Raw genomic sequence first — 22,705 nt, 5'->3', positions numbered from 1 at the left:
ACCTAGAAAATTTCAGAGCACACAAGAACTAGCATTTTCTTCAAGTCCTGATATCTGATGCTTTCATTCAGAACCAGTGTAAGGATAAAAGGAAACATTTGCAGAGTACTGCTAGTACCACTCAAATTGGAGGTAGTGTTCCTAACTGCTCCGAATTAACAGTTTCCTGAAAGAGCTGAGGGGCTTTCTTTTCATTTTGATTTTTTTTTTCCTCCTTTCTCAGACAGGAAAAGAAAAAGGATAGCCTACACAAACTTTTAATTATTAATGCTTTCCAGAAATTTATGAGTTCTATAGAAATCCAAGCAAAACTACGCTTCCTTGGAATGCCAAGTGGTGAACTATGCCTGTAAGTAACAAAGATGAAGCTTTGCATGAGGTGTCAGATAAGCCTAAAACATAACCTTACAGGCAAAAAGTATGATCAGAGACTGAATCTATCATAGTGCTCATGGCACGGAATCTGCCCTGAGGTATAAGCACTTGTAATATCCAGAACCATTTTAATAATATTGTTTTTTCAGCACTAATTGGCCCTCTTAGCCATGCAACAATTTTAAATCCAGACACCAAAAATAATTCTTGACTTGTATAATGTATGAGACTTAACTATCAATCGAAGCATGGCAATACATCCATGATCTATTGATTTAATTATTACTACTGTGGCCTTCAAAAAACCCATTCAGTATTATTAGAAATCAAGATAGCCTTTTCATTCCATCACTAAAGATACTTCCCCCTCCCCCCCCGCAAGCTGTAAGTACAAAAAAGGCAAGAGACCAAAATAAGCTAAGTGCACGTCCATGTAAGGGTATTAGCAACTGACAGGACACAACTGGAGTGGGTATTAAGAATTATTTTGGTGCTTATCTTCAAGACTACAATTAGGTCCTCAAAATTTCAGAAAACTAAAGCCTTAGGTTTACTTCACACACCTCTTCCGAGAATAGCCTTACTGACAGCGTACAGATCTTTCTGTGCGGTTAGTGACATCACACAGCAGCCTTCCTTCAACACAAGTCAACTACCTTCCTGAACAAGTCAATTCCTTCAAAGGCCTAGAGGAAAATGCTAACTGGTCTCTTGATAAAGGTATATCAAGAACTTTGTGGTGAACTGTAACTGGAAGATTGACATTTTCAGGAGGTGATGAAAACAGAACATCGAGAATAAACAGTCACTTGTCCAGAGATACTTTAACATAAGGACTCACCATAAAACAGGGGGGTTGGGGAGAATCAGAGAAAGAAACTTGGTTGCCAGAGAGAACTGTATTGTACTAGGCCCAGGGAAGATCATTTAATGCAAATACATTTTTTGGTCCAGACTCCACTAAAGAAATTTTTACTGATGAGCCCAAAACTAGCAAACGAACCAGCAGCTCCTAACTCCTGAACATCTACTGAAACAATGTTCATGTTAACAGACATGAAATAGCATTACTAATGCCTAATGCAGATCCATTTTTAAGGGATTGCCATCATCTTGAGATGGCTAAAGTAGCTTTTTTTTTTTAAGAAATTAAGTGTCTTCACATGACAAAAATATGCATATATACATCTTCAAGATAATTCCTGTTTACATACTTGCCACAACAGTGATAATACTTCTTTCTATCTCTGGTCAATTTAATCTACATAACGAACAACAAGAGAATTAAAGAAACAAGGTGATTATTACATGGCAGTTGTGAAATTTTCTATTATTCCACCAAGTAAAGCAGATTAAACAGAATAATCCATACATCTTGAAGATTCAGAACAAGCGTAATCTGAATTCCTTATGTAAAACTGAACATAACAGTTAACAGGTTACTTGTCAAGCCTATTCAACAAAAAAGATTAAGAACTCAGATTAGATTAAGAAAAACTCAGGTTGACAATTACATCCTTAAAAATGTTAGGGAGGGAGGAGAGGGGGGACATTAGGTTGTGGAGGTTTTTTCCACAAAATAGCTAGTCCTGAAGAGATAAAATCTCAGAGCTGTTAAGTGTTATCTTCACGAGCATGTGAAGGATGAGTATGATCCCAGAGATCAAAATAGGCAACTGATAGCATAAAACTTAAATTGGAGAAAGCAAGACAATGGTTGTTAATCAATAAACAGTTTTTCTACTTAGAGTCACAACTACTAATCATTTTTAAAGCAATTAAGCCAGTTCTCAGGTCTTGAGAGAATGAATGCCAATTGGTAGGCCTGAAAGGTATTCAGGGAATAAAGCAAGAAAGCATGCTAGGGACTGAGAAAAGCCTGAAGCATGGGGGAGAACCCCTACACTGCGGCACAAGACAGTCCATGACTTTTGTTCTTTCCATCTTTCACTCCATCTCTCAGGATATTTTCAGGTCCTACGCTCCACTACTAGCTCCTGGAGGTGCCAACAGACTGGATCCCGTTGGAGCCACATGAGATAGTGTAAAGGAATGGGCACAAGGATACTGGTGGACTGGTGTGGCTTGGGTGGCAGCAGCAATACAGATAAGGCACACGTATTTGGGGAAGCTCACAGTGACTGAACAAGGATGAAGAATAAAGCCAGGGATATGTAAGAAGATTCATGAAGTGATTTGATGTATGTCTTAGTATAGTCAAATACATACTTATTGAGTCTTATAACATGAAAAAAAATATTTTTTAGCTTTAGCTTGGTAAAACTCTGCTGCACATTCGATCGAAAGTAACCTTATGACTGAAGGAAGCATTTCCTGACATCACCACTTAAATTTTAGAAGTGTAACGTAAGTATTTATTTTCAAATCATTGTGGCATTTGCTAATGTGATAAAGTGTTACCAGGTTATAACTTATGGAATTAAAATTGAGCATATTATATGATATGCTATGATTAAGAAATTATGGAATATCAAAACAATGGATTAAGATATCCTCTACAAATACCCAAAGTAACAAGAAAATACTTCATTAACCACTGATGATTAACATCATAGGTGCTGGACTTATTAAAAAAATACTTTGGGTAATTGTTGTAAACACAACTGAAGGTGGATTCTCAAAGCAGCTTGAAGTAGTGAAGCAAGTAAAACTTAATATAGCAAGTTCATCTTCTTTATAATGTTAGATTAAAATCTTATACTATGGATTAATTTTATTTAACATACTAAAGTAAAATTTTACTACAACTCTGCTGCTACACATCCTGTTTAGTCTTCCTGAACTTTATAAAATGAAAAATACATCTATTGTACTGTTGTGCCTAGTGATGATAATGCCTTGGCCTTGACTTCTAGACAAATAAGGTCAAACTTCATTACCCCAGCTTAAAAACAAAAATAATAAATCTACCTACATGTTACAATGCTACTGTCATCTTCTCAGAGAGGTTGCTTCCTTACTCCACAACAGAATTTGTTACTTTTATCAAGTTTCTCAGGACTAGACGCTTTCAAACCATAGGACTTAGTAAAATCAAAACATAGATTCTCAAACCTTTATTCAGCTGCCACATAATTCTGAGGGCATCCATAACACTAATATTAGACATCTACTTGTGGACGTGGTCATAATCCCCTCATCTTTCACAGAGCTGGGTGAAGTGTATGTCTCCTCCTACTGGGAAACATAGAAGAAAGCTCTCGCAAGAGTCTCAATTCTAGATGGAAGTCCCAAATACACTACCAAGTATCTACCAGATTAGGGCCCAGAGAAATTGAATCAAGAAGTCATATTTCATTTAAAACACAACAAAAAGATTGTAATGATAGTCTCCCCTCTTCATACAGAGATATAGCCATTACTCAGGATAGAGACGTTTTTGTTCAGTTTTCTTTCCTGCCTGGAGCAATCCAAAACCACTTCTCCCTTGTCCTAGGAAATAATCTGCTCCATAGCAATAACAAATTTTAACTCAATCATCAGAAAAGAACCTGAGAAATAGCTCACAGCTTGACAAATGTTGGCAATCAAGTGGAAGAGCTAGGTTCCAGGATTTCTTCAAAGGAAAATTTAGAACACATGGAAAGAAATTACAACTCTCAACAGGATTTAAAAAGGAAAGAGGGTTTCTATGCAGCTCTTCTTGGAGCAGAAACTGGACACAAAAACTGGTTTGTGTATGAAAGAAAGAAGATTGTTCACTTTATTGTGGTGATTACTCTCTGTGAGGAGAGCCAGAAAGAACACCAACTGTTATCTCAGGCTTCTGGGCACTTGTGGAGCTTGAAGAGTTTAGTTGAGGTCAAGATGTATCAAGCATCCAAGATGATGCTGACTTTACCATTAACGTACAATTTTCAAAAAAAATAAGAGAATACACTTTTAGACTCTATAATTTAATCTGACTTTGAACTATACACTGTTTGCTAATAGAAGAGTTTTTATTATGCAAGAGTACATTAACTAGTGTGCCGTTAGAGACTAACGCAAAGGAAATCATACTGTAAGTCAGACCTTTCAATCTGCTACTATTGCACTGATCTGAAGAAGATTGCTTTGCCTTTATCCTTCAACATCTTCTTACTGTTTATATACCCGAGTATACGTACTACCTAAAAATTTTTTTTAAACTTTCATTTACTTCTAAAAAAATATTTCAGTTTCTATTCTTTCTGTACTTATGATTTTTATTCTTCTCTAGTACTTATTTGGAAAACATAGTTTAAATATGCTTTCATAACAATTACAAGTATAAAGTAAGAAATAATTTATTTCTTTTCCCATCCCACCCCCCTCAATGTCAAAAGAGGATAATCCAGCCAAGAGTAAATACTGCCAGATCAACATTGAGAATACTGGGAAAGAAGTTGGTGCACAGGATAATTACAGAAGTGGATAAAGGGGGAAAATTTCACTAACCTGGGCAGTCAAACTGCAGCAGATGTTGAGATCTGAAGGGAGATAAATGCAAAGATTAGAAAAGCAAGTAAAGCATGGGAAGCCACTGAAGATTTGGGGTCTCAGAGATATCTGCTTAATTAAATAGGACCTTTACAAACCAGTGTTTTGTTAGTCTTCCATTGGAGATAGAAATATGGTAGATTAAGAGGATGAGAAAGGTAGTAGTGCTAAAATTGACAGCTATACCTACAGTTTTAACTTTAGATTATCTACAGTATAGAGAAATACTAGTTTGACACACAGTTATCTGTTAGTATTGGACATAACTTAAAAGATACTATCCTATCATTACAAAACAGACTAACAGCAGATTCTGGGAAATAAAAGATGTCATGGACTTCAGACAAATGACTGATGTCTAAGATGTGAAGAAACGGACACATTTCTTGAACAGCAGCCCATAAAAGCAAGTGAATGTAGTGGTGGAGGCTGATTTTTTTTCCAGTTTGAGTAAAAAAATCCAGACATACCAATTAAATAATAAACATTATTTTTTACACACTTTAAAACTAGCAAATTTATGACATCATGCAAGTAGTTCACAAAACAGACAGTACTTACCTTACAAGAACTGAATTTCTTCAAGATGTGCTATGTGTATGCACTTTACTGTGGATATGCATGTGTTATATATGTTTAAGTTTAGAGATTTTTGGTTACTAGAGGCCATACAGTACACATCATACTTTTCATCATGCTTTGCACTCAGACATAAAGGACAGCATTTATATCTGTGCTTCTGTTTGCCTCCACCGTGGAATCCAGGGCACAGGACTTGGAAAGGAGGAGAGAGATGCAGGATTAGGACTGTACACACAGAACGCACAACCTGAAGAGCTTCCACTTACTGCAAGGTATGTAACTCCTTTTTACTATGGCTCCTTGAGCAGACGCATGTCTGTCTGCAGAGAAAAAGAAACTACCGCTGTCTATGTGGAGATGACCACTCCTGCAAGGACAGCAACTGGAGCACTGGTTTCTCAAATGAGGAGTCTAATCTAGGGATGCCACATCTGACAAGATTTAAAGCACACAACATCAGTAGGGAAGGCTTGAAGAATTATAAAAATATTTGTAAGCAATATTATGGGTGATGACTAGGGTCTTGTTGGGCAGAATGTCAACTACTGACGTGAGATTCATCCTATCCTATAGCTTGTCCAGATACAGCAGCTCAAATCTTCTTGGAGAATCTCATGTGGTTTCTAGGCACTTCATATTTTTCGGTATAATAATTCTTTATGATGCAATGCTTTTTCTTGGGGAGGGTACAGTTTACAAGTGGAGCATGGCTGTTTTTCTGAATGGGTAGAACAGAGAGACTGTTTTGTCCTGAATAAATAAGACCTTTCAGAAGCTGAGTATATGGAAGTGAACACAGTTTTCAAAGTACATAGCAAGAATTTCACATCAGTTCCTAGAAAAACTGAGTAAAGAAGTTCTCATGAGAGCTTGGCTCTTCATTTCTCCAAGTTAATTGCACAGGAAGACAGTTTTTGTTGGCACACGTTCCAGGAGGCAAATGTTCAAATGCTGAATTTGCACAGCAGAATCTGATCTCTTAATAACAAAAAACAAGGCACATCACTGATACAGAGTGAGAAAGGGGTAGAGAAGTCAAAATAGCTGGCTGGTAAAGAACAGAGCTGAAGGACAAGTCATCCCAGTTCAATTTAAGAAGGCAGTCCAAGATGATAAAGCCATTAAATCACATGAAGGCAAGGATCTTACGCTACAGAGGGGAAAAGAGGGGGAATCAAATCTGGCAACAAAAACCTGCATCATCTATAACCCATATCAGCAAGTCCTTCTGTTCATCCTTGTTTCTGAAGTGAAAAAAGGAAGACTTTCTTCAGTGAAAGAACAGAAATGGATGTTCCAGGGAAAAATAGGAAGTATAGACCAGTAAACAACACTATCTTTTTGTCCAAGGACAGACTATGTGGGCATAGCACTAGACCCAGCAACATCAAAGTAACAAATAGAAGATCTGGAGACAGACTAAGCCATACAGAGGACAGACTAATATTTATCTGAGCTGTCTGATTTTGTGATGCAGCCTAGAAAAATGAGTTTGTTTATATACATTTAAAAGTTCTTGTGACTAACAAGTACTTTACAGAGATTCCAACCATCCCCATGTCCCTCACAGGAATAAAAGTGTGTCTTGTTAGGATGGTGAAGATTTTGAACACAGCTGAGCTTCCATCTAAGAAGCAGACTGCCCAAATGATTTAGCCTTTAAGTGCCCATCATCTATTCTGATGAGATATATCCAAAATACATACATTGTCTAGAGAACAGATTCATGAGTTCTGGAAGACAGTTTACATTTTGAGGGCACTGTCACTAAAACCAGTGAGCTTTCCCCAGTAAACTAGTTGCCCTGGATGTCAAAAGGAGGACCAGCCCAGACATTTACTAAATTCTTCTAGAATTTCAAAAAGTTGGAAACATATATACATATAAATACCTGCATGTGGAACAGCCCAATCTTTAACAGCCCATATGCAATCACAGATGTAGCCTGGCATGTGGCACAATGTACATTTTCACTGTTGTGTTTTGATCTGCAAGCCTGAACAGGATATAGATCTTACTGCAAGAGATGTACACCCTCACAAATGTGGAAACCAAAGAGGCCACCATAACCTTCATTATGCCAAGGGAAAAGGTTTGACTTACAAGGGTTTAAAAACCCTATTGAGCAATTTGATTTGGTCTCTAAATATTTTGCCACTGAATATTTTCTGTAGAGAAGATCTGTCTGTATTAGTCAGCTACCTCAAAGACCTAGGTTAAAATCCTTAAAGCTGTCAATAATTCAAGTGACAAGGGCCCTGGTGTTGTTAATGGTTTTGACCTAACACAAAACTAAGGAGCTTCACACGTGGTAATGTAATAGAAATGTTGAATTCTAAAAGTTAAGACAGAAGAACCAGTCTCTTAATTACATTTAACTTCAGTTTGCAGATGAACAGGTTTCCCCAAACCTATTCTTTTTTGGAGATGAGAGTGAGTAATTTCTTATTTCCCAGGAAACTTCCTATTGTAAAAGATATCATTGGAATGACAGCTGAAAGACCACGGGAGGTAACAACTAGGAAATGAACTGAACTGGAAGGATTATCCGGATGAAAGAGACCCCAAGATGACTGCTTAAGATGCTGAGTAACATCGACTCAAATGCTCAAGATGGGCCAAGTGGTCTCCAAAGGAAACACAATATACTCAATCCGTCACAGCTGTTTGTGGACTGAGCAGAGCAGGGGATTACTGGCCTGGTAAGAATGCTTGTCATCACTGGCACTTCTTCCCAGCCATTCCTAAGGTCTATAAAAAGAGAAGGCAGCTAAACTGATTACCTTCGTGCAACATACAATACCATGGGAGCAAGGAATCTTCTCTGAATTCTTCCAAACACAGTGAGTTCCTGGTTTTCATCCAGCAAAACACAGCACCTCAGAGGACATATACACTATGACACATTTTCATTTCCCCTGCGTTAAACAGCTACACAATCTGCACTGCTGTCAGCCAGGCTTATTTAGAGGCTAAACCTTCACTTCATTGTTACGAAATTTCTCCAAGAATCTGAAAAGCCAATTTACCAGAGCTAGCAAATCTTGTATTTTCAAATAAGATGCCAACAGAGCCTGAGAGTCTGTACCCAACAACAGTCCTATGGTTGCTATATCTTTTTGGAATACCTTTTAGCTGGCCAGCTGCTTGGAAGCCTCTTTACTTTTCATTGTGAGATGCATTTTCTTTTCCAATGCAGTTGATGAAAATCTAAGAGCAGAGTCCAAGGTGATGATTTGTTTCTCAGTGGCAGTTTCTAGAATCTGAGGCAGTATCTACCTATTTTTGTCAAACATTAAGTCTGCAGTCTCACCTCCCTATTCCCTGGAGGTCCAGCTGAATCTATTCCTGGCACATGCAGATCCAGAGAAGCAATGAGACACTGAATCTTCGGTATCTATCTATGGAGGAGAATAAATCCAGTATTTAAATCTGTCTCCCAAGACAGATTCTCCCAAGGAAGTTGTTGGAAAAAATGGCCAGGTACACACCATTTTTTCATATTTTAAAGATGAAGCACACAGACACAGAACACATGCACTCCACATAGCTACTGCTAACCAAAAATCTCTACATATGCAAGTATGTACCCATCATGGAATATGAACATGGATAAACATCAAAAGGAAAAGCCAGTTTTACACAGCAAATTAAGAAATAGGCAAAGGGTGAGAAATATTGAAATCTATTTTTTCTGAGGTATTCTGAAGTTTTAAGAGTACAGTCAGTGTTATGGTAACTTTCACATTGCTTATCAATTAATGGGTAGCTTTGTATACAAGCCAATAACCATGTTTAAACAACAAGCTTAATTTTAAAATAGATCTAGCCATTCTTTAAGAGTATGTATTTTCTTTATAAAAAAAGATTTAGACTTGGAAAGGTAAACTTTATCAATGCATTTTTATTGCATTGACCTAACTGACCTAACAAGCTCATAAGAATTAAGGATTTATGATCCTGATTAAGTACATACTTTAATAAAACACTTAAAGCACTAAACACTTGAAGTTATACTGATTCCTGAAAAAGAGGTTCTCTGTTTATTAGCGGAACAAGCGGCACAGAGACAAGGTATACTTTCTTTCAAATACACTTAATCATTTCCTTGTGAGATAGTCCTTATTAAAAACAACTTGGAAAGAGTGTTTTGCATTTATCTGACAGATTTTTGTGAACTCACAATTCAAACCTGGATGGACTAAACCAGTTTTTTTTAATTGGCTATTTGTGTATTTTAGAGAGACATCAAAAAAACCCCTCTCAATCACTGCAGTTTAGACTGATTTTAAAATTGAGAGGAATAGTAACCATTTGATTTAGATGTCCTATACATTACTAGTTTGCTCTTCAACAATCTGAATTAATAAAAGTATGCAACCAAATTAAGTCAAAACCTATTTATAGTATTTCTCCTAGCCCAGTTCCCCCAAATCACATGGAATGAAACACCTACTAGTGGAATTTGACACCAATTGAACTGGGATAAGAAAAGCTCTCCCTTTCTGGTTTTCCCCTGCAAGAGCCAGAAGGAATATGATACCTATTTCACATGCAGCTGATATCTACCAGTCAGGGACTGGTAATTCTTGCCAGCTGCTTGATATAAATCCTATCTAGCATGCCACATAATTAATTTGTTGATTTGTTTAATTTTAGTTAGATTTTAGTTCACAAGCAGGTTATTTTCTGTAGTTTTATCAAGCTTTTACTCTTATCTAGCAAACACAGTGCAGCTGGTTAAATTTGCAAAGACCTGGCTAATTCTATTATTCCAAAGCCCCAAATGAGCTTTTATTTCTTTCTTACTACAAGTTTCACAACATGCATCCTCCTTTCCAATACGCTTCCAGCAAACATAAGGGAGATAGAAATCAGGGCTGGCCTCAGCAGCAGAGACTCTGCCTGGGACCTTCAGAACTCCTCCGCTGTGCCAAGCTGGTGGACAGCAGCTAGTGTGCTAGTGCTTGGAGCACACCAAGTCTGCAACCTCCAGTTACCGTGGACCCAAGTGGTGACACACAACAGCCCTAACCAGTAGGGCCTGTGGCACCTATGTTTCATCATATGGTCAAGAGCACCCAATGCTTTGGCAGAAGCTGCCTTTCCAGGTAGGAAATATGGGACTTGATAAGTACAGGAACCATATCCGGGGGCTAAGGGAAGAGTTGTGGGCATAAGGCTCCATGCATAAGTGGTTTTTCTTAGGGCATTTGCAACCAGCATCCCATTCTAGCAGTCTGGCTATTATAGGCCATCCTTAACAGCAAGAAAATTTCAACAGTTTTAGCATAACAAAAGCTGTCACTTGTCCAAGTGTCATATCCTTTTTCCAGTATTGCTACAATTTTAAAAATGCAATAAAATAATGGAACAATAGTAATTTTTGTTTTCAAAAGCTGAGGAAACTAATTCCTGGTTTGGTAGATGTACCAGCAAAAAGTTGTTTTTTTCTTATAGGCTTTGACTTATCTGGAATTACGTATTTACATACTCCCAGAAGTAGATAAAAATGTGGTTTTTATCAAAGCAGACAAAACTAAGATTAAAAAAGTCCAGAGTTATCTACTGGAGTTGAAGTATCTGTGTTGAAGGGCAGAATCCATGCTGTTCCTTCATGAACACTGATCTACACACTTTTACAGATACAGATCCACAGAGACTTCCTAAGGTTTTAAATAATCCCCCCAGCATACATCATTGCCCACCAGCTATTAATGCTATGGTTCTTCACTTATTCATGTTTTCATAAAAAGAAATACTTTTAATTAAAAAGATTTCCCCTTTTTGAAATTATTAAACTTGAGTTAGAGGGATGAGTGTTTGCTTAGTTCTAAAAGTAGACCTATATTATTGAATGAGTTTAGGTTTATGTAAAAATAATTACAGAAGTGGTGCATTTAGCTGCAAGAACACTTCATTCTTTAAGCCCCAAGCAGCAAGTTTGTTAGTCCTACGACTGTATCCTCCAACCCGGCAATTCAAACTCCTGCTTTCTGTCACAAAGACTTCTCCTACTGAGTATACATCCATCCTTGGTAATCACAAATAATTACAAAATAATCTTAAATATGATCTGCAGGTATTAAACTCTTCATCTTGATCACTTATCCAAGACTGAAGGTTAGGAAAATCTTACATGTTCGGGAAGGGGAATACTACTATTTATGGAAAATTAAAACTTGAATTTCATTTCAACATCAGTAAAGCTAGGCATTATTTTATTAAACTATTTGTATGTCAAGCTTTCTGAAAGATTAGTGAGCATTTACATAGTACTTAATGGACCATATATAAAAGCAAACAGAAATCTGACCTTGATGGTACTTGCATAGTTTCTTATCAGTCTAAGAGACCTGAACTTTTATTCCAATTCATACTGGTTCTTACCATCCCTATCATACTCACTGATCAAAATTTGGTTTAGGCTTTAGGTATTTCAGAGTATGGTCAAGACTCATACATAACATGGTTAAGTAGTACCCCAATCCTCCATGGATTCTTTGTGTATATTCAAAGGTACCTAAGTTACATTTTGGATAGAAATCTGAATCATAAATAATCAGATTTTTTAAAAGATTAAAGAAAACAATATCAAGCTATTTTCCATTTAATAATGCTATCTGCAAAGCTGAGAATGAAAGCTAAGTTTCTTGTTTAGAATGGTTTTGTTTAGAAGTAGCAGGAACTTACTATACATTAAGAAGTTTTTCCTCTTTAGTTTACAAGAGGACCAGAGAATTACACAGTAAAATTGAGTATTTAGAGACAAGTAAATTGAAACAAAAACTTGTGGGTTTCAGGAAGGGGTTTTGATAATAAAAGGTATCAGTGAAAAGTTCCTAAGAGCTGGTAAAGCTTCCCCCTCTCAAAAGTGGCATGCAAACCAAACTGACTACTGTTGAAGATTTTAGGTTATAAATAGTTAAGCTTCATGGTTCACCTGAATCCGAGCAAAAAAAGGCTGGAATTTAAATCTCTTAGTATAATTGAGTAATCTTTAAAATATTAGATTCTAACTGTACTTTGAAATATTTTTATAGTGTTATCAAACATTATATTAGCAACAGCCTTAATCAAGTTGTTTTCATGTACTGGAGCTGTATTTTGCAATCAGAATTTGTGCCAATCTGATATGGGCAGAAAAACGCACTCAATGAGAGTGAAAGCACACTCTAAAAATATATAATATTAAAAAAGATACCAAGGATTTTGTTCTCCACAAGTTGATCAGCAGCTTTAGTCCAATCTAAAAAACAAGCAGCACTCAAACAAGCATCTTGGTAAAAAAAAAAAATTACAAGCTTTTTGTTAAATAAATGTATTTTAGAGATTCTATGTGACTGTGTGTATAGCCTTGTTCAGTTCTCTGCAAGTGTTAATGATCATTTACAATCCATCCAATAGCTCTCTACAACACTTCCCTTCTACTCCTCTGAACATATATTTCAAAACATCTTCACAGAACTTATGGGAAAATAGCATAAGATGTCACAATAGCCTACTCATCCAATTATATAGTCCTTTGAAATAGTCTAAGTGTTATAGAATAAGATCTACATGATTAAAGTCTAAGTAACAAGAACTGGCCATGAATAAAAGTCAGTTTACAGCTGCTCAGAAACAAACCAGCCCCCACTAAGGTAATTTTTAAAATAAATATCTGATGCAGAGTCAGTAGTCTAACCAGCTTATTACCAGAAAGCAGTGACACCACTCGTTATGTTGGATACAGACCCATGGGCTTTTAAGGAGTTGAAGATTTTTTTACAGAATTCCAGATATTTATCATTAATCTTACTGTTCTATCATGGATGAGTAATAAGTATTAACATGATCCTTCTGTTTTCATAGTGAGCACCAGTTCTACTAGGCAATGCTTTTTGTCAAATACTCTTGAATGTGAGTATGTGCAATGGTCTAAATAGAGCATCCCATTGCAGGTTGTGGGCTTCTTTCCCCTTCCCCTTTTAAGCATTTCAGTTTGCACCACTTCAGTTTAGACAGAAACACTAGGAAGACATTCAAAAATAATTCACCGTTTAAGTAGTATCTGGCTGGCACTCATTGTCATTGCACATTTCATGTAATGCATCTCCCAGTTGCATCAGAATTTCTTAGATTAACAGTGTACTACAGAAAAAAAAAATATTCTGCTAGGGAAAAAAACCCACTGACTTTAGTACATGTATAAGAATTGGCTGATTGACAGCTTCCCCACCATCAGAAGCTAAAGCTCTATCAGTTGCTATAGACAGCAATAAAAAACAGCTTAACTGGCAACTAGAAGCACCAGATAACAGGATCAGTTATATTAGTGCTATAGTGGTAAACTACAAAGCTGAAGTTTGAGAGACAGAAAAATCCAAACATTTTGCTTTTAATAAAGCTGGAAAATGGTCAGTAAAATATACTGTAAAAATGCACATTTTAACAAACATACTTCAAGTTAAAGGAACAACAACAAAAAAAGACGTTTTACCTGTTTTCTGTTATTTACTCCTTCCACTATTGCTCTTAAATGCACAAGTATCATTGGCAATGTATGCAACTGAGTACCAAAATAAAGAATTCTCTTTGGAATAGTAGAGAATACTTTTCAAATACCTCATCACGGTTAAAGTCTTTTAAACCTTTGACTGAGAACAAGGAACTAAAATTTTAACTGGCTCAACTAATAGTTCTGATTAGAATCCTGGAATCTCTTTTAATCACAGACAACAATTTCAAGTTCCTCCCCAACAGAAATTGCACTTTAAATATGGCTTCCTATTACCAATCATTTTCTTAGTCCATAACACAAAGGGAAATAGCTAGTTTTAAATACATCATATGTAGGAAGAAACATGCACTTACCAAGTGAACATAAGGCACGAAGTATCCAAAAAGTGCAGCTGGGATCCCAAAAGCCCAGATTCGGTAACTGAGAACTTTGAAAACAGAGAAGTTGCAAATCTTTTTTTCAGGAGGAAATCTGAACTTTCCCTTCTTTCCTCCCTCCTTGTCTTTGGCATTGGAAACAAGGGGTTTGTATGTAAAGCCAGCCAGGAACAGAATAAACATAAGGATGCACAGGACCCGCAGGGTGTTGTACAGGCCAACAGAGTCAATCAAAACTCTCAAGAGGAAGGGCAGTGACACGGTGAACAAGCTGCTGCCCGCAGTGACAATGCCATTCACTAGTCCAAGGCGTTGCTTGAAATAGTGCCCAAGAATGACCAAGGATGGCTGGTATGCAAATGAGCAGCCACAGGCAAATAAGATTCCGTAAGTGAAGTATAGAGGTTCAATGGTGCTATATCAAAAGAAAAAAGAAAAAAATCATTAATGTTTCATACAATACTGTATGCTCACATTCACCCACCATATGCAAGACAGTTTTTCAATGAATTGACATATTTACAGAAGCAAGTTAAGAGTTCATATGTACTTATAGTCGAAATACACTGTCAGCTTAATTCAGCAGTTATTCTATTTTCTTCCACTGAAAGTGTCATAGAATTCACTGAACAGGTTAAAAAAAGCAAAAAATATATTTAAGCATAATTACTCCAAACAGTCTGACTAAGAGTTTTAAAAATCATTGTCAGAGTGAATTAGCCAAATACAAGTTCAACAATTGCCAGAGTTTTGATTTTTCCTTTTCCAAAGAAAATTATATTGGTTTGATTTACACATTTCCTCACTGTGCGATCAGTTCTGACATAATATTGAACACTCCTCGTGAACCCAGACAAATCAACTATTTACAAAGTTTATAATGAAAATAAAATGGCAAAAGTAGTAATCATTAATAATGAAAAAATAAAACAAAAACACCATCACATGTGGGTAATATAATACATTATTAGCAAATGATAGACTTTTTAGGTATTAATTTTTAGACAAATAATCCTCTTTAATAAATATACTAAATTCAGTGTTTTGATCCAGATATTGGATATGCTAAGAAAGAAATACGAAAAAATGTTAATAAAGAAAGAAATATTTCTGCTCATATGAAGGAGGATCGGAAGATCTTTATCACAAGGTTCTCCACCATCGCCATCTACTATACAACTGAGAGGAAGCAGAGCCATTGTATTAGATCAGTCAGACATGGGATGTTAGAGGTATTTGTGCAAGAAATCTTAACAGTACAAAGTAACAGTGTTAGTACAATTAAGCTAGTATTATGGTATTAAGTCAAAGGAAACATTCCCTCCATCTAAATGTGAAGAATGTGTGAGAAGTGTTTTTATACAAGGTTTCTGAGGTGGCATGTGATGATCTATTTATTTTTTTTCTAATACTATGTTTTCAATGAGCCATGGGCTCTTTTTTATCAGCTAACACCTGCTTCTAAAGCAGTTACAAAAAAACATTTAACTTGTTAGCCAATATATTAACTTTTTTAGTGAGTACGGATGCTTCATGTAGTCCTTTTCATCATAGGATGTTACCTGCCAGCCATGTTACCAAAACAGACTCCTCAATCTTCCCATGCGATTGCAGAAGTTCTTAGAAAATAGTACTGACCAGCAAAAGTCTAACACAAGAAACTCTGGCTTTGTGTATTATTGTGGAAAAGAGTGTAACATAATATTGTTGCTTTCTACACTAAACTATCAATTTCTAAACCTGATTATACAGAAGTTAAGCCAGCAGAAACAACACAAAGGAAAAAAGACTTATCACCTTTATCAATGGAAAATAACCAGGAAAAATAAAAACAGAGGTTATAAAATGAGGAGGAACACAATACAGTAAGAACAGAGAACTTCTGCTTCCATCTGTAGGTTCAAAGAGTTTGCAGTATGACATACATAGTAAAATATTTTCCTGCATTACAAATACTCTTACATCTCAGGTTCCTAAGAGATAAAATTTATATTAAGAAATCAGTATGTAACAAAAGCAGTAAATCATATTTGCATTTATCTACTATACAATATTTTACTTTTAGAACATTGACTTCCATATCTGAACTATCCTCCCTCAATTAACCGATAACATCATAGACATAAATCACTTTACTGTAACAATGAAAAACCAAGAATGCACATTAAAGTGGCATGTACTTAACAAGAATTCACCTCTGCTCTCAAAGTGCTCCTCAAAATTCCAAAACAAAATTCAAATAAACTAAAATATTTTTAAAACCTTTACAAATAACTTCCTTTTGCATGCCTTTTCTGTGCCCTGGTTCCATTGGATCTCAGGGAAACACAAGGATGACAGCATTTTGTTCAAAGGAAGAGAATACCTTTCCTTTATCAAGATCTTTAATTTATAATAACGAGACTCGTTTAGTATTCATCACTTAACACACTACTGGGAAGCAAGGAGGAAGACAGACTTTTCCAAAATGCATTCTTTAAGTTTTAACCTTACATGTAACAAGTCTCTTCAAAACATATCAAGAAGTGGGGGGTTTGTTTGTTTGCTTTAATAAAATGAATTAAGTGAAATATTTTCACTTGGATTAACAAGAAAAAAAATAAAATAAAAATCAGAAACTTGCTCAAGTAACAAGAAAACAACACTTTTTCCCATAAATGTAAGTTATTCCAAGAATAAATACAAACAGTAGTCTCAGTACCTAAAACAGAACTATTTGTCTTCACTTCCTGTAAATTTGTGGATATGTTTTCACATTAGGGGACATATGCCTAAACTAGACATATTAGCACAGGCATAGTACCACACAGCAAGGATACTCATCTGTCCAGATCACAGCCAGCTCACATCTATCTGATTCAGAGTACAGGCATAGAAAGCACATTTTCAAAAACATGTATCTATAGATATATTTTTCATCTATGTAGGAAACCTCTGAATTTTTGTTTTGGTTGTTCCTGTACTTATTCTCCTAAGGGTGGGGAAAAAAGCAGAATGAGAACTAGAGATAACTGGCTTATTTTCCTGCTACTTCTTACCCTATCTTCACTAACCAATTTCTGCTGATGACTAGATAAAAGTGAGCAAATTTCCCATTTCCTCATCTTTTACTGGGCACATCCAACAAATCAGCAGCTCTTGAACTTCTTAGGATCTATTCTGCAAAAGTTACAGAAATGTACAAAATGAAGTGTAATCTGGAGGAAAAAAAAAACCTACTCAAGTACTGTTGAAGTTTTTTCAATAACACAAAGAAGAACTGAGATTTTTCTTAGCAAAGCAAATAAGCCCTAAGTATATGTCATTATGCCAAGGTTTTCACTATCTCTGTGTTTGGCAATTGGACCAGTAAGAATAGGAAAAACAACATCAAATTTTACTAGAACATTAACACCTTCCTGGAGGTCCTACTGTATATTATCAAGAGAGTGTTTTGAAAGAAAATCGAGGGGTTGGGGCAGGGGGAAAAACAGAAACACTGTTTATGTACCTGCTGAAACACAGCATACCTTAAGCAAACATACAACAAGTTTATCCATGACAATGCTATTGATGTTATAGCATTAGTCTTACTGTTGAGTGGTTCCCATTAAATAGGGAGTGCCGTTATGAGGTTATATTGTATTTTTTAAATTACTTTTGAAGTTGAAAGCACCACTTGGAGTTTTCAAAAGTCATAGTCAGAAAGACAAAACCAAAAACAAATAAAACAAGGCTTCTACTCTAAAAGATAATATAAAGTAGCAGTGCTTACTCCACGTTCTGTTGCTAGGATCAGCATTACCTCCTCACTGTAAAACTGAAAATACTTCAAATACAAAGAAAATATTTTTTTACCTTACAAAAGAACTTGAAAGGAGTCCAGCAAACCCTACTGCAGCTCCAATAACAGCTACTTTTCGACAACCAAACAGGTCGGTGAATATGCTGACTATTGGAGAACAGAAGAAGACCATCCCCATAGAAAGGGAGCTCACCCATGCTGCAAAATAGAAAAAGACAGCATTTTAGAAGACCAAGTGATTTAAGCTTTCAGCTAGTATTTATTTTAGTTCAGCAACATAAAATCTTAGATAAAAGTTGGGTAACTATTTTTAAAATATTAAATACATTTTTAAATATCTTTACCTAACATGGTAAGAAAAGCCTGATCAATTTACCAATTTACATAATCAACTAATTTAGACTTTATCAGCTACGGAATAAAGAAATTACTACTTTTATTTTAAAAAGAAAAAGAAAAAAATCACAATTATTCCTCCAGTAACTAGCCTAGTATTCAAACTAATGAATGGGCCATTAAAGATAACTTTAAGGCTCCATATCCACTCTGACATCAATTAGCACATTTCATCTGATTTAATTCTAGATTTAATGACTTTAAATAGCTAGGTTTGCTGAAAAAAGTTAACAAATTTTAAACTTAATGACATAGATCTAGATCATACTGAACACTAATAATGTGTAAACAAACAACAGGCTTTTATACTGTAATAAGCACATTAGGAATATAATTTTACTTTAAACGAAAGGAACTTGAACTAGTACAACCATTTCCACATGTAATGGGAAGATGTCTCTACATCTGCTACTGCTCCAGCTTTACAGACATTGTTAAAACTGTACTTTGTTTACAAATGAGTCTTTAGATCATTAAGATTCAGTTCAGATGAGTACACTAAAGTTTCAGCCACAACCGTGTTTTTTATTCCAAGTGTACAAAAAAAAAACTTCGAATAACTTAGAAGAGAATTTGATTAATTTTAAATTACAAGCTGACTTTCTGCTTCACTTCATACAGGTGTTCAGAATCACATCATTTACCTGCTATCATCTAATCGTTCTTTCAAACATGCATAATGTTATACCCAACAGTTCTCCCAGGACATAAAGGTAGATCAAGCTGCTGCAGCACAACAGTTACAACAAATATATTCAGGTGGGTAAATGTCCCCATTTATTTGGGGGAAAAAAAAAAAGGTCTAAACTGGTAATGGAAAACGCTGCTGATGCAAGAGGCATGGTAAAAAATATTTTAACTTCTTTTTGACCTGTATGGAAGATGAAAGACCTCTTACAGCCTCGAATGGATTTAAGTCTGTAACTGGGATTTTGTTTAGAATATCTTTCCTAAAGACAGTTAGATAAACAATTGTGATTCAGTGATAAGGGCAAATAAAATCTGGAAAAAACCCAACATGACCAAGAGACCTAATGAAGAATATTTGCAAGTATATCTATCAATACCAAGACTTAGAAGTGTTGTTAGAGCACCAATGAGCCCTACACATTGATGAAGACCCCATTGTGCAAGACACAAAAAAAAAAAAAAAACAGAGCAAAACAAACAAGCAAACAAAACAAATTGCTTGTTCAAAGAGTTTACAATGTAAAGAAAGATAAGAGAACAGATGGCTAGAGAAAAACAGAAATGAGCATACAATAAACCAAAACCTTTATTTTAGTGCAAATAATGATCTCAATGAACCATGACCTAACTGTTTGGGGTGGGATGGGGTTATTGAGGGGTTTTGAGCATGTGATAATATCACAGAGTTTCAAGGCAAAATCTGAAGAAGAGTGAGGTACTTTTATGGGTATTTCCTGCATTTCCTGGGTGTCACTAACCCAGAGGAGATAGCCCTGCCAGCCTTATACCTCTGCAGCAGAAACAAAAAACTAGGAAGAACAAGGTCCCTGTGATACTGACTGAAAGGGAAAGACCAAATTTATGAAAGGTCTGTCCTTTCTCTTCCTCTGCAGTCAAGGAAGGTTCAAATGCACCTTGGGTGTGGCAAGATATGACTTAGAGATCTCTCCCAGTTTATAGCCCAGAGTGCTCCTGATCCTGCAAGACAACGTCATACCAACTACAATTTTTAAGATGGAGTCAGATGAAGTAAATGCTCTCACAGAGTCTGGAGTTGTGAAGCTTTTAATATGTCGAACTTATACAAGACTTCTCATCTTTTTATTTATCTTTCCCAGAGTGAGCTATATTGACCCTGCAGTTCTACTGTCCAGAGGAAACTGAAAACACTGGGAGGTAGAACATCCATGGCTTCCTATCACTCCCTTAAACAGTAGCTCTGCCACCACGAACAGTCCTTTAGCATCTCTGCATGACTTGCAGGGTAGCACTAAGAATCACAGAGTACCTGTAACACCTCGGGTATTTGCAAGGCCAAAAGAAAAGGCAGCTAAGTCTTGAGAAGTGGGCATTACAAGACTCACTTGTCAGATTCACAGTGGTATGAAGATAGCAAGGAATGGCTGAACCTCCTGCCAGCCTTCCTGCCTAGGTACACAAAGGCACAAAGGCAACTGTGACACTAGACAAGCCCACCAGAGATTACTGGTACGAGAATCCAATCACATGGACAGATACATGCACCCCATTCATGGGGACAAACAGGTAAAGAAACTGGGCAACTGAAACAGTTTAAGTAGCTTGCATAAAGTCACACACTAAGTTACTTCAGAGCCACAAGATATAAATCCAGCAGTCCTAGTTTCCAGTTAGCACAGGCTATAATTCAATTAGCATTCTCCTTAGTGAAATCAAGTAGTTTACAGTACCTTTTTAATGGCTTATACAGCTAATAAAATAATTAGAATATAAAAGCCTGAAGTGAAAACATTCAGCTCAAATTACATTAACAACATGCTGTCTCTTCATGCTTCCAGGTACTACTGAAAAATTCTCCTTTTTGTTACAGCAATGACATGTAAATCCTAAAGGAGAAGAAAGGTTCCCACTGATTTTCAACACAGACTTAAGAGGAAGGACAACAGCCTTATCTGAAGTGTTTCAGGAAGGAACTTCGATTAAACTGCAGGAGTGGGAGCCCATCCTCTACCACCTATCTACCTAATGGAAACTGGAGCCCTTTAACTATCTACTATATATTGAAGTTAACATAAGGCTCTTGGGTCCTACAGAAATGCAACTTAAAGAGATGTTGTTGGCATGTCTCGTATGAACAGCTTTATTATTTAATGAAAAGAATGTTCTTAAGTTTAACTTTCCATGTATGCATAGTTCAAGAAAATGTACTGTATTCATCCTCTGTGAAAAAATCTAGCACCAAAAAATAAAGATATGAACAGAACAGCATGTTTAAATCATTAGTCTCCTGAAGGCAAATAACTCTTGCTGCAATATGTTGAATCTATGAAGAAATTGATGGATATAAAATATATTCAATAGATCCAAGTAATCTTTTGCTTTGCTCCAGTCTTCAAGCATTCTTACACTTTTTCACTCAGTATGAAAAAGGTACAATGAATTATCTTTCACATTTTTTAAATAGAAATTACAACTGTCCCAAATAAGTAATATGAAAAATTACAAATGCAGCTTGCCAGGATGAGAGCTCTCTAGAGCAGTTATTACGTATTAATTAAAACATTTCTCCTCGAGGCTATTGGCTGCTTTCCTGGCCACAAGCTGGCTATATTCCAGAGCTGCTAATTCAGATACTAATACAGCACCTAATTGCTACATATAACCACATTCATATTCATATCCGAAACATTTTGATTGCCATAGAAGAAAAGCTACTCCTACATTAAGGAGTTAAGCCTTCCTTAAGGCACTGGAAATTAAGAATTAGATCCCCAAAACATGTAATTGCAGAATAACCCATTCCTGAGCTTCCCTAGAAGATGTAACAGAAGTTATCCTTAAGATAAAAATACCAGAGATCTTATTGGTAGCATCTACACTGAAAAGTCCGTTTCTGTGCCATTGAAACACACAACAGATTACAAAAACCCCTTTATGCTAACTACAATTATTCCAAAATGAAAAGTCACAGCTACGTGTTCTTTTATCAGTTCACTACAAATGTATGTACTTCAGCTATAATCTGAATACATTTTCATCATTTCTCTGTTCAACTATGAAACTATACCACCTACTCCACAAAAATGCTGCCATTTTACCATGTTTTTAACGTCAGCCATATTTTAAATAGTACAGTATCTAATCTCTGCGCGTTTACAAAATCATTCCCATCATCACAGCTGGATTACATAAAACATAGTTATCTAGGAAACTATGAACCAAGCTGTTAAATGTTTTTAGTTCATTCTTTATACTGAAGCACTAGGACTTACAAGACGGCATTAATACCATACCACATCGGAATGCTTTATCATGCATAAATTTAAATAAAGGCTATTCATCCGTAGCATTCCTCTTTACAAATGAAATTTTTCTATGCATTATAAAAGAATCTTATCAGTTTTATCCTCACAAGTGTCTTTCAAGTGGTTGCCTTAACACAGTAATAACACCCTTCATTCTTTAATGATCTTCAAGAATATTTTTTTTAATATTTTAATATTCCCCTGAGAATTTTCTGGTTGAGACAGGGAACAA

General features: G+C 36.0%; 1 protein-coding gene across 1 annotated transcript in view; it reads right to left on the bottom strand.

Annotated features, from left to right (window-relative positions):
• The window catches only part of SLC16A10 (solute carrier family 16 member 10), a 73,008-nt gene that overhangs the window by 14,161 nt on the left and 36,142 nt on the right, over positions 1-22,705 (bottom strand). Inside the window, exons 2-3 of the mRNA XM_074150717.1 lie at positions 18,157-18,301; positions 14,296-14,734 (exon numbers count right to left, since the gene is read on the bottom strand). Of these exons, the coding sequence (XP_074006818.1) occupies positions 14,296-14,734; positions 18,157-18,301 (584 nt within the window). The remainder of the gene's footprint in view (positions 1-14,295; positions 14,735-18,156; positions 18,302-22,705) is intronic.

The sequence above is a fragment of the Numenius arquata genome, chromosome 7 (genome assembly GCF_964106895.1).
Source record: "Numenius arquata chromosome 7, bNumArq3.hap1.1, whole genome shotgun sequence".
NCBI classification, from domain to species: Eukaryota; Metazoa; Chordata; class Aves; order Charadriiformes; family Scolopacidae; genus Numenius; species Numenius arquata.
Note: the sequence above shows the minus strand (reverse complement) of the source record. Positions and strands in the feature narration are given on the sequence as shown.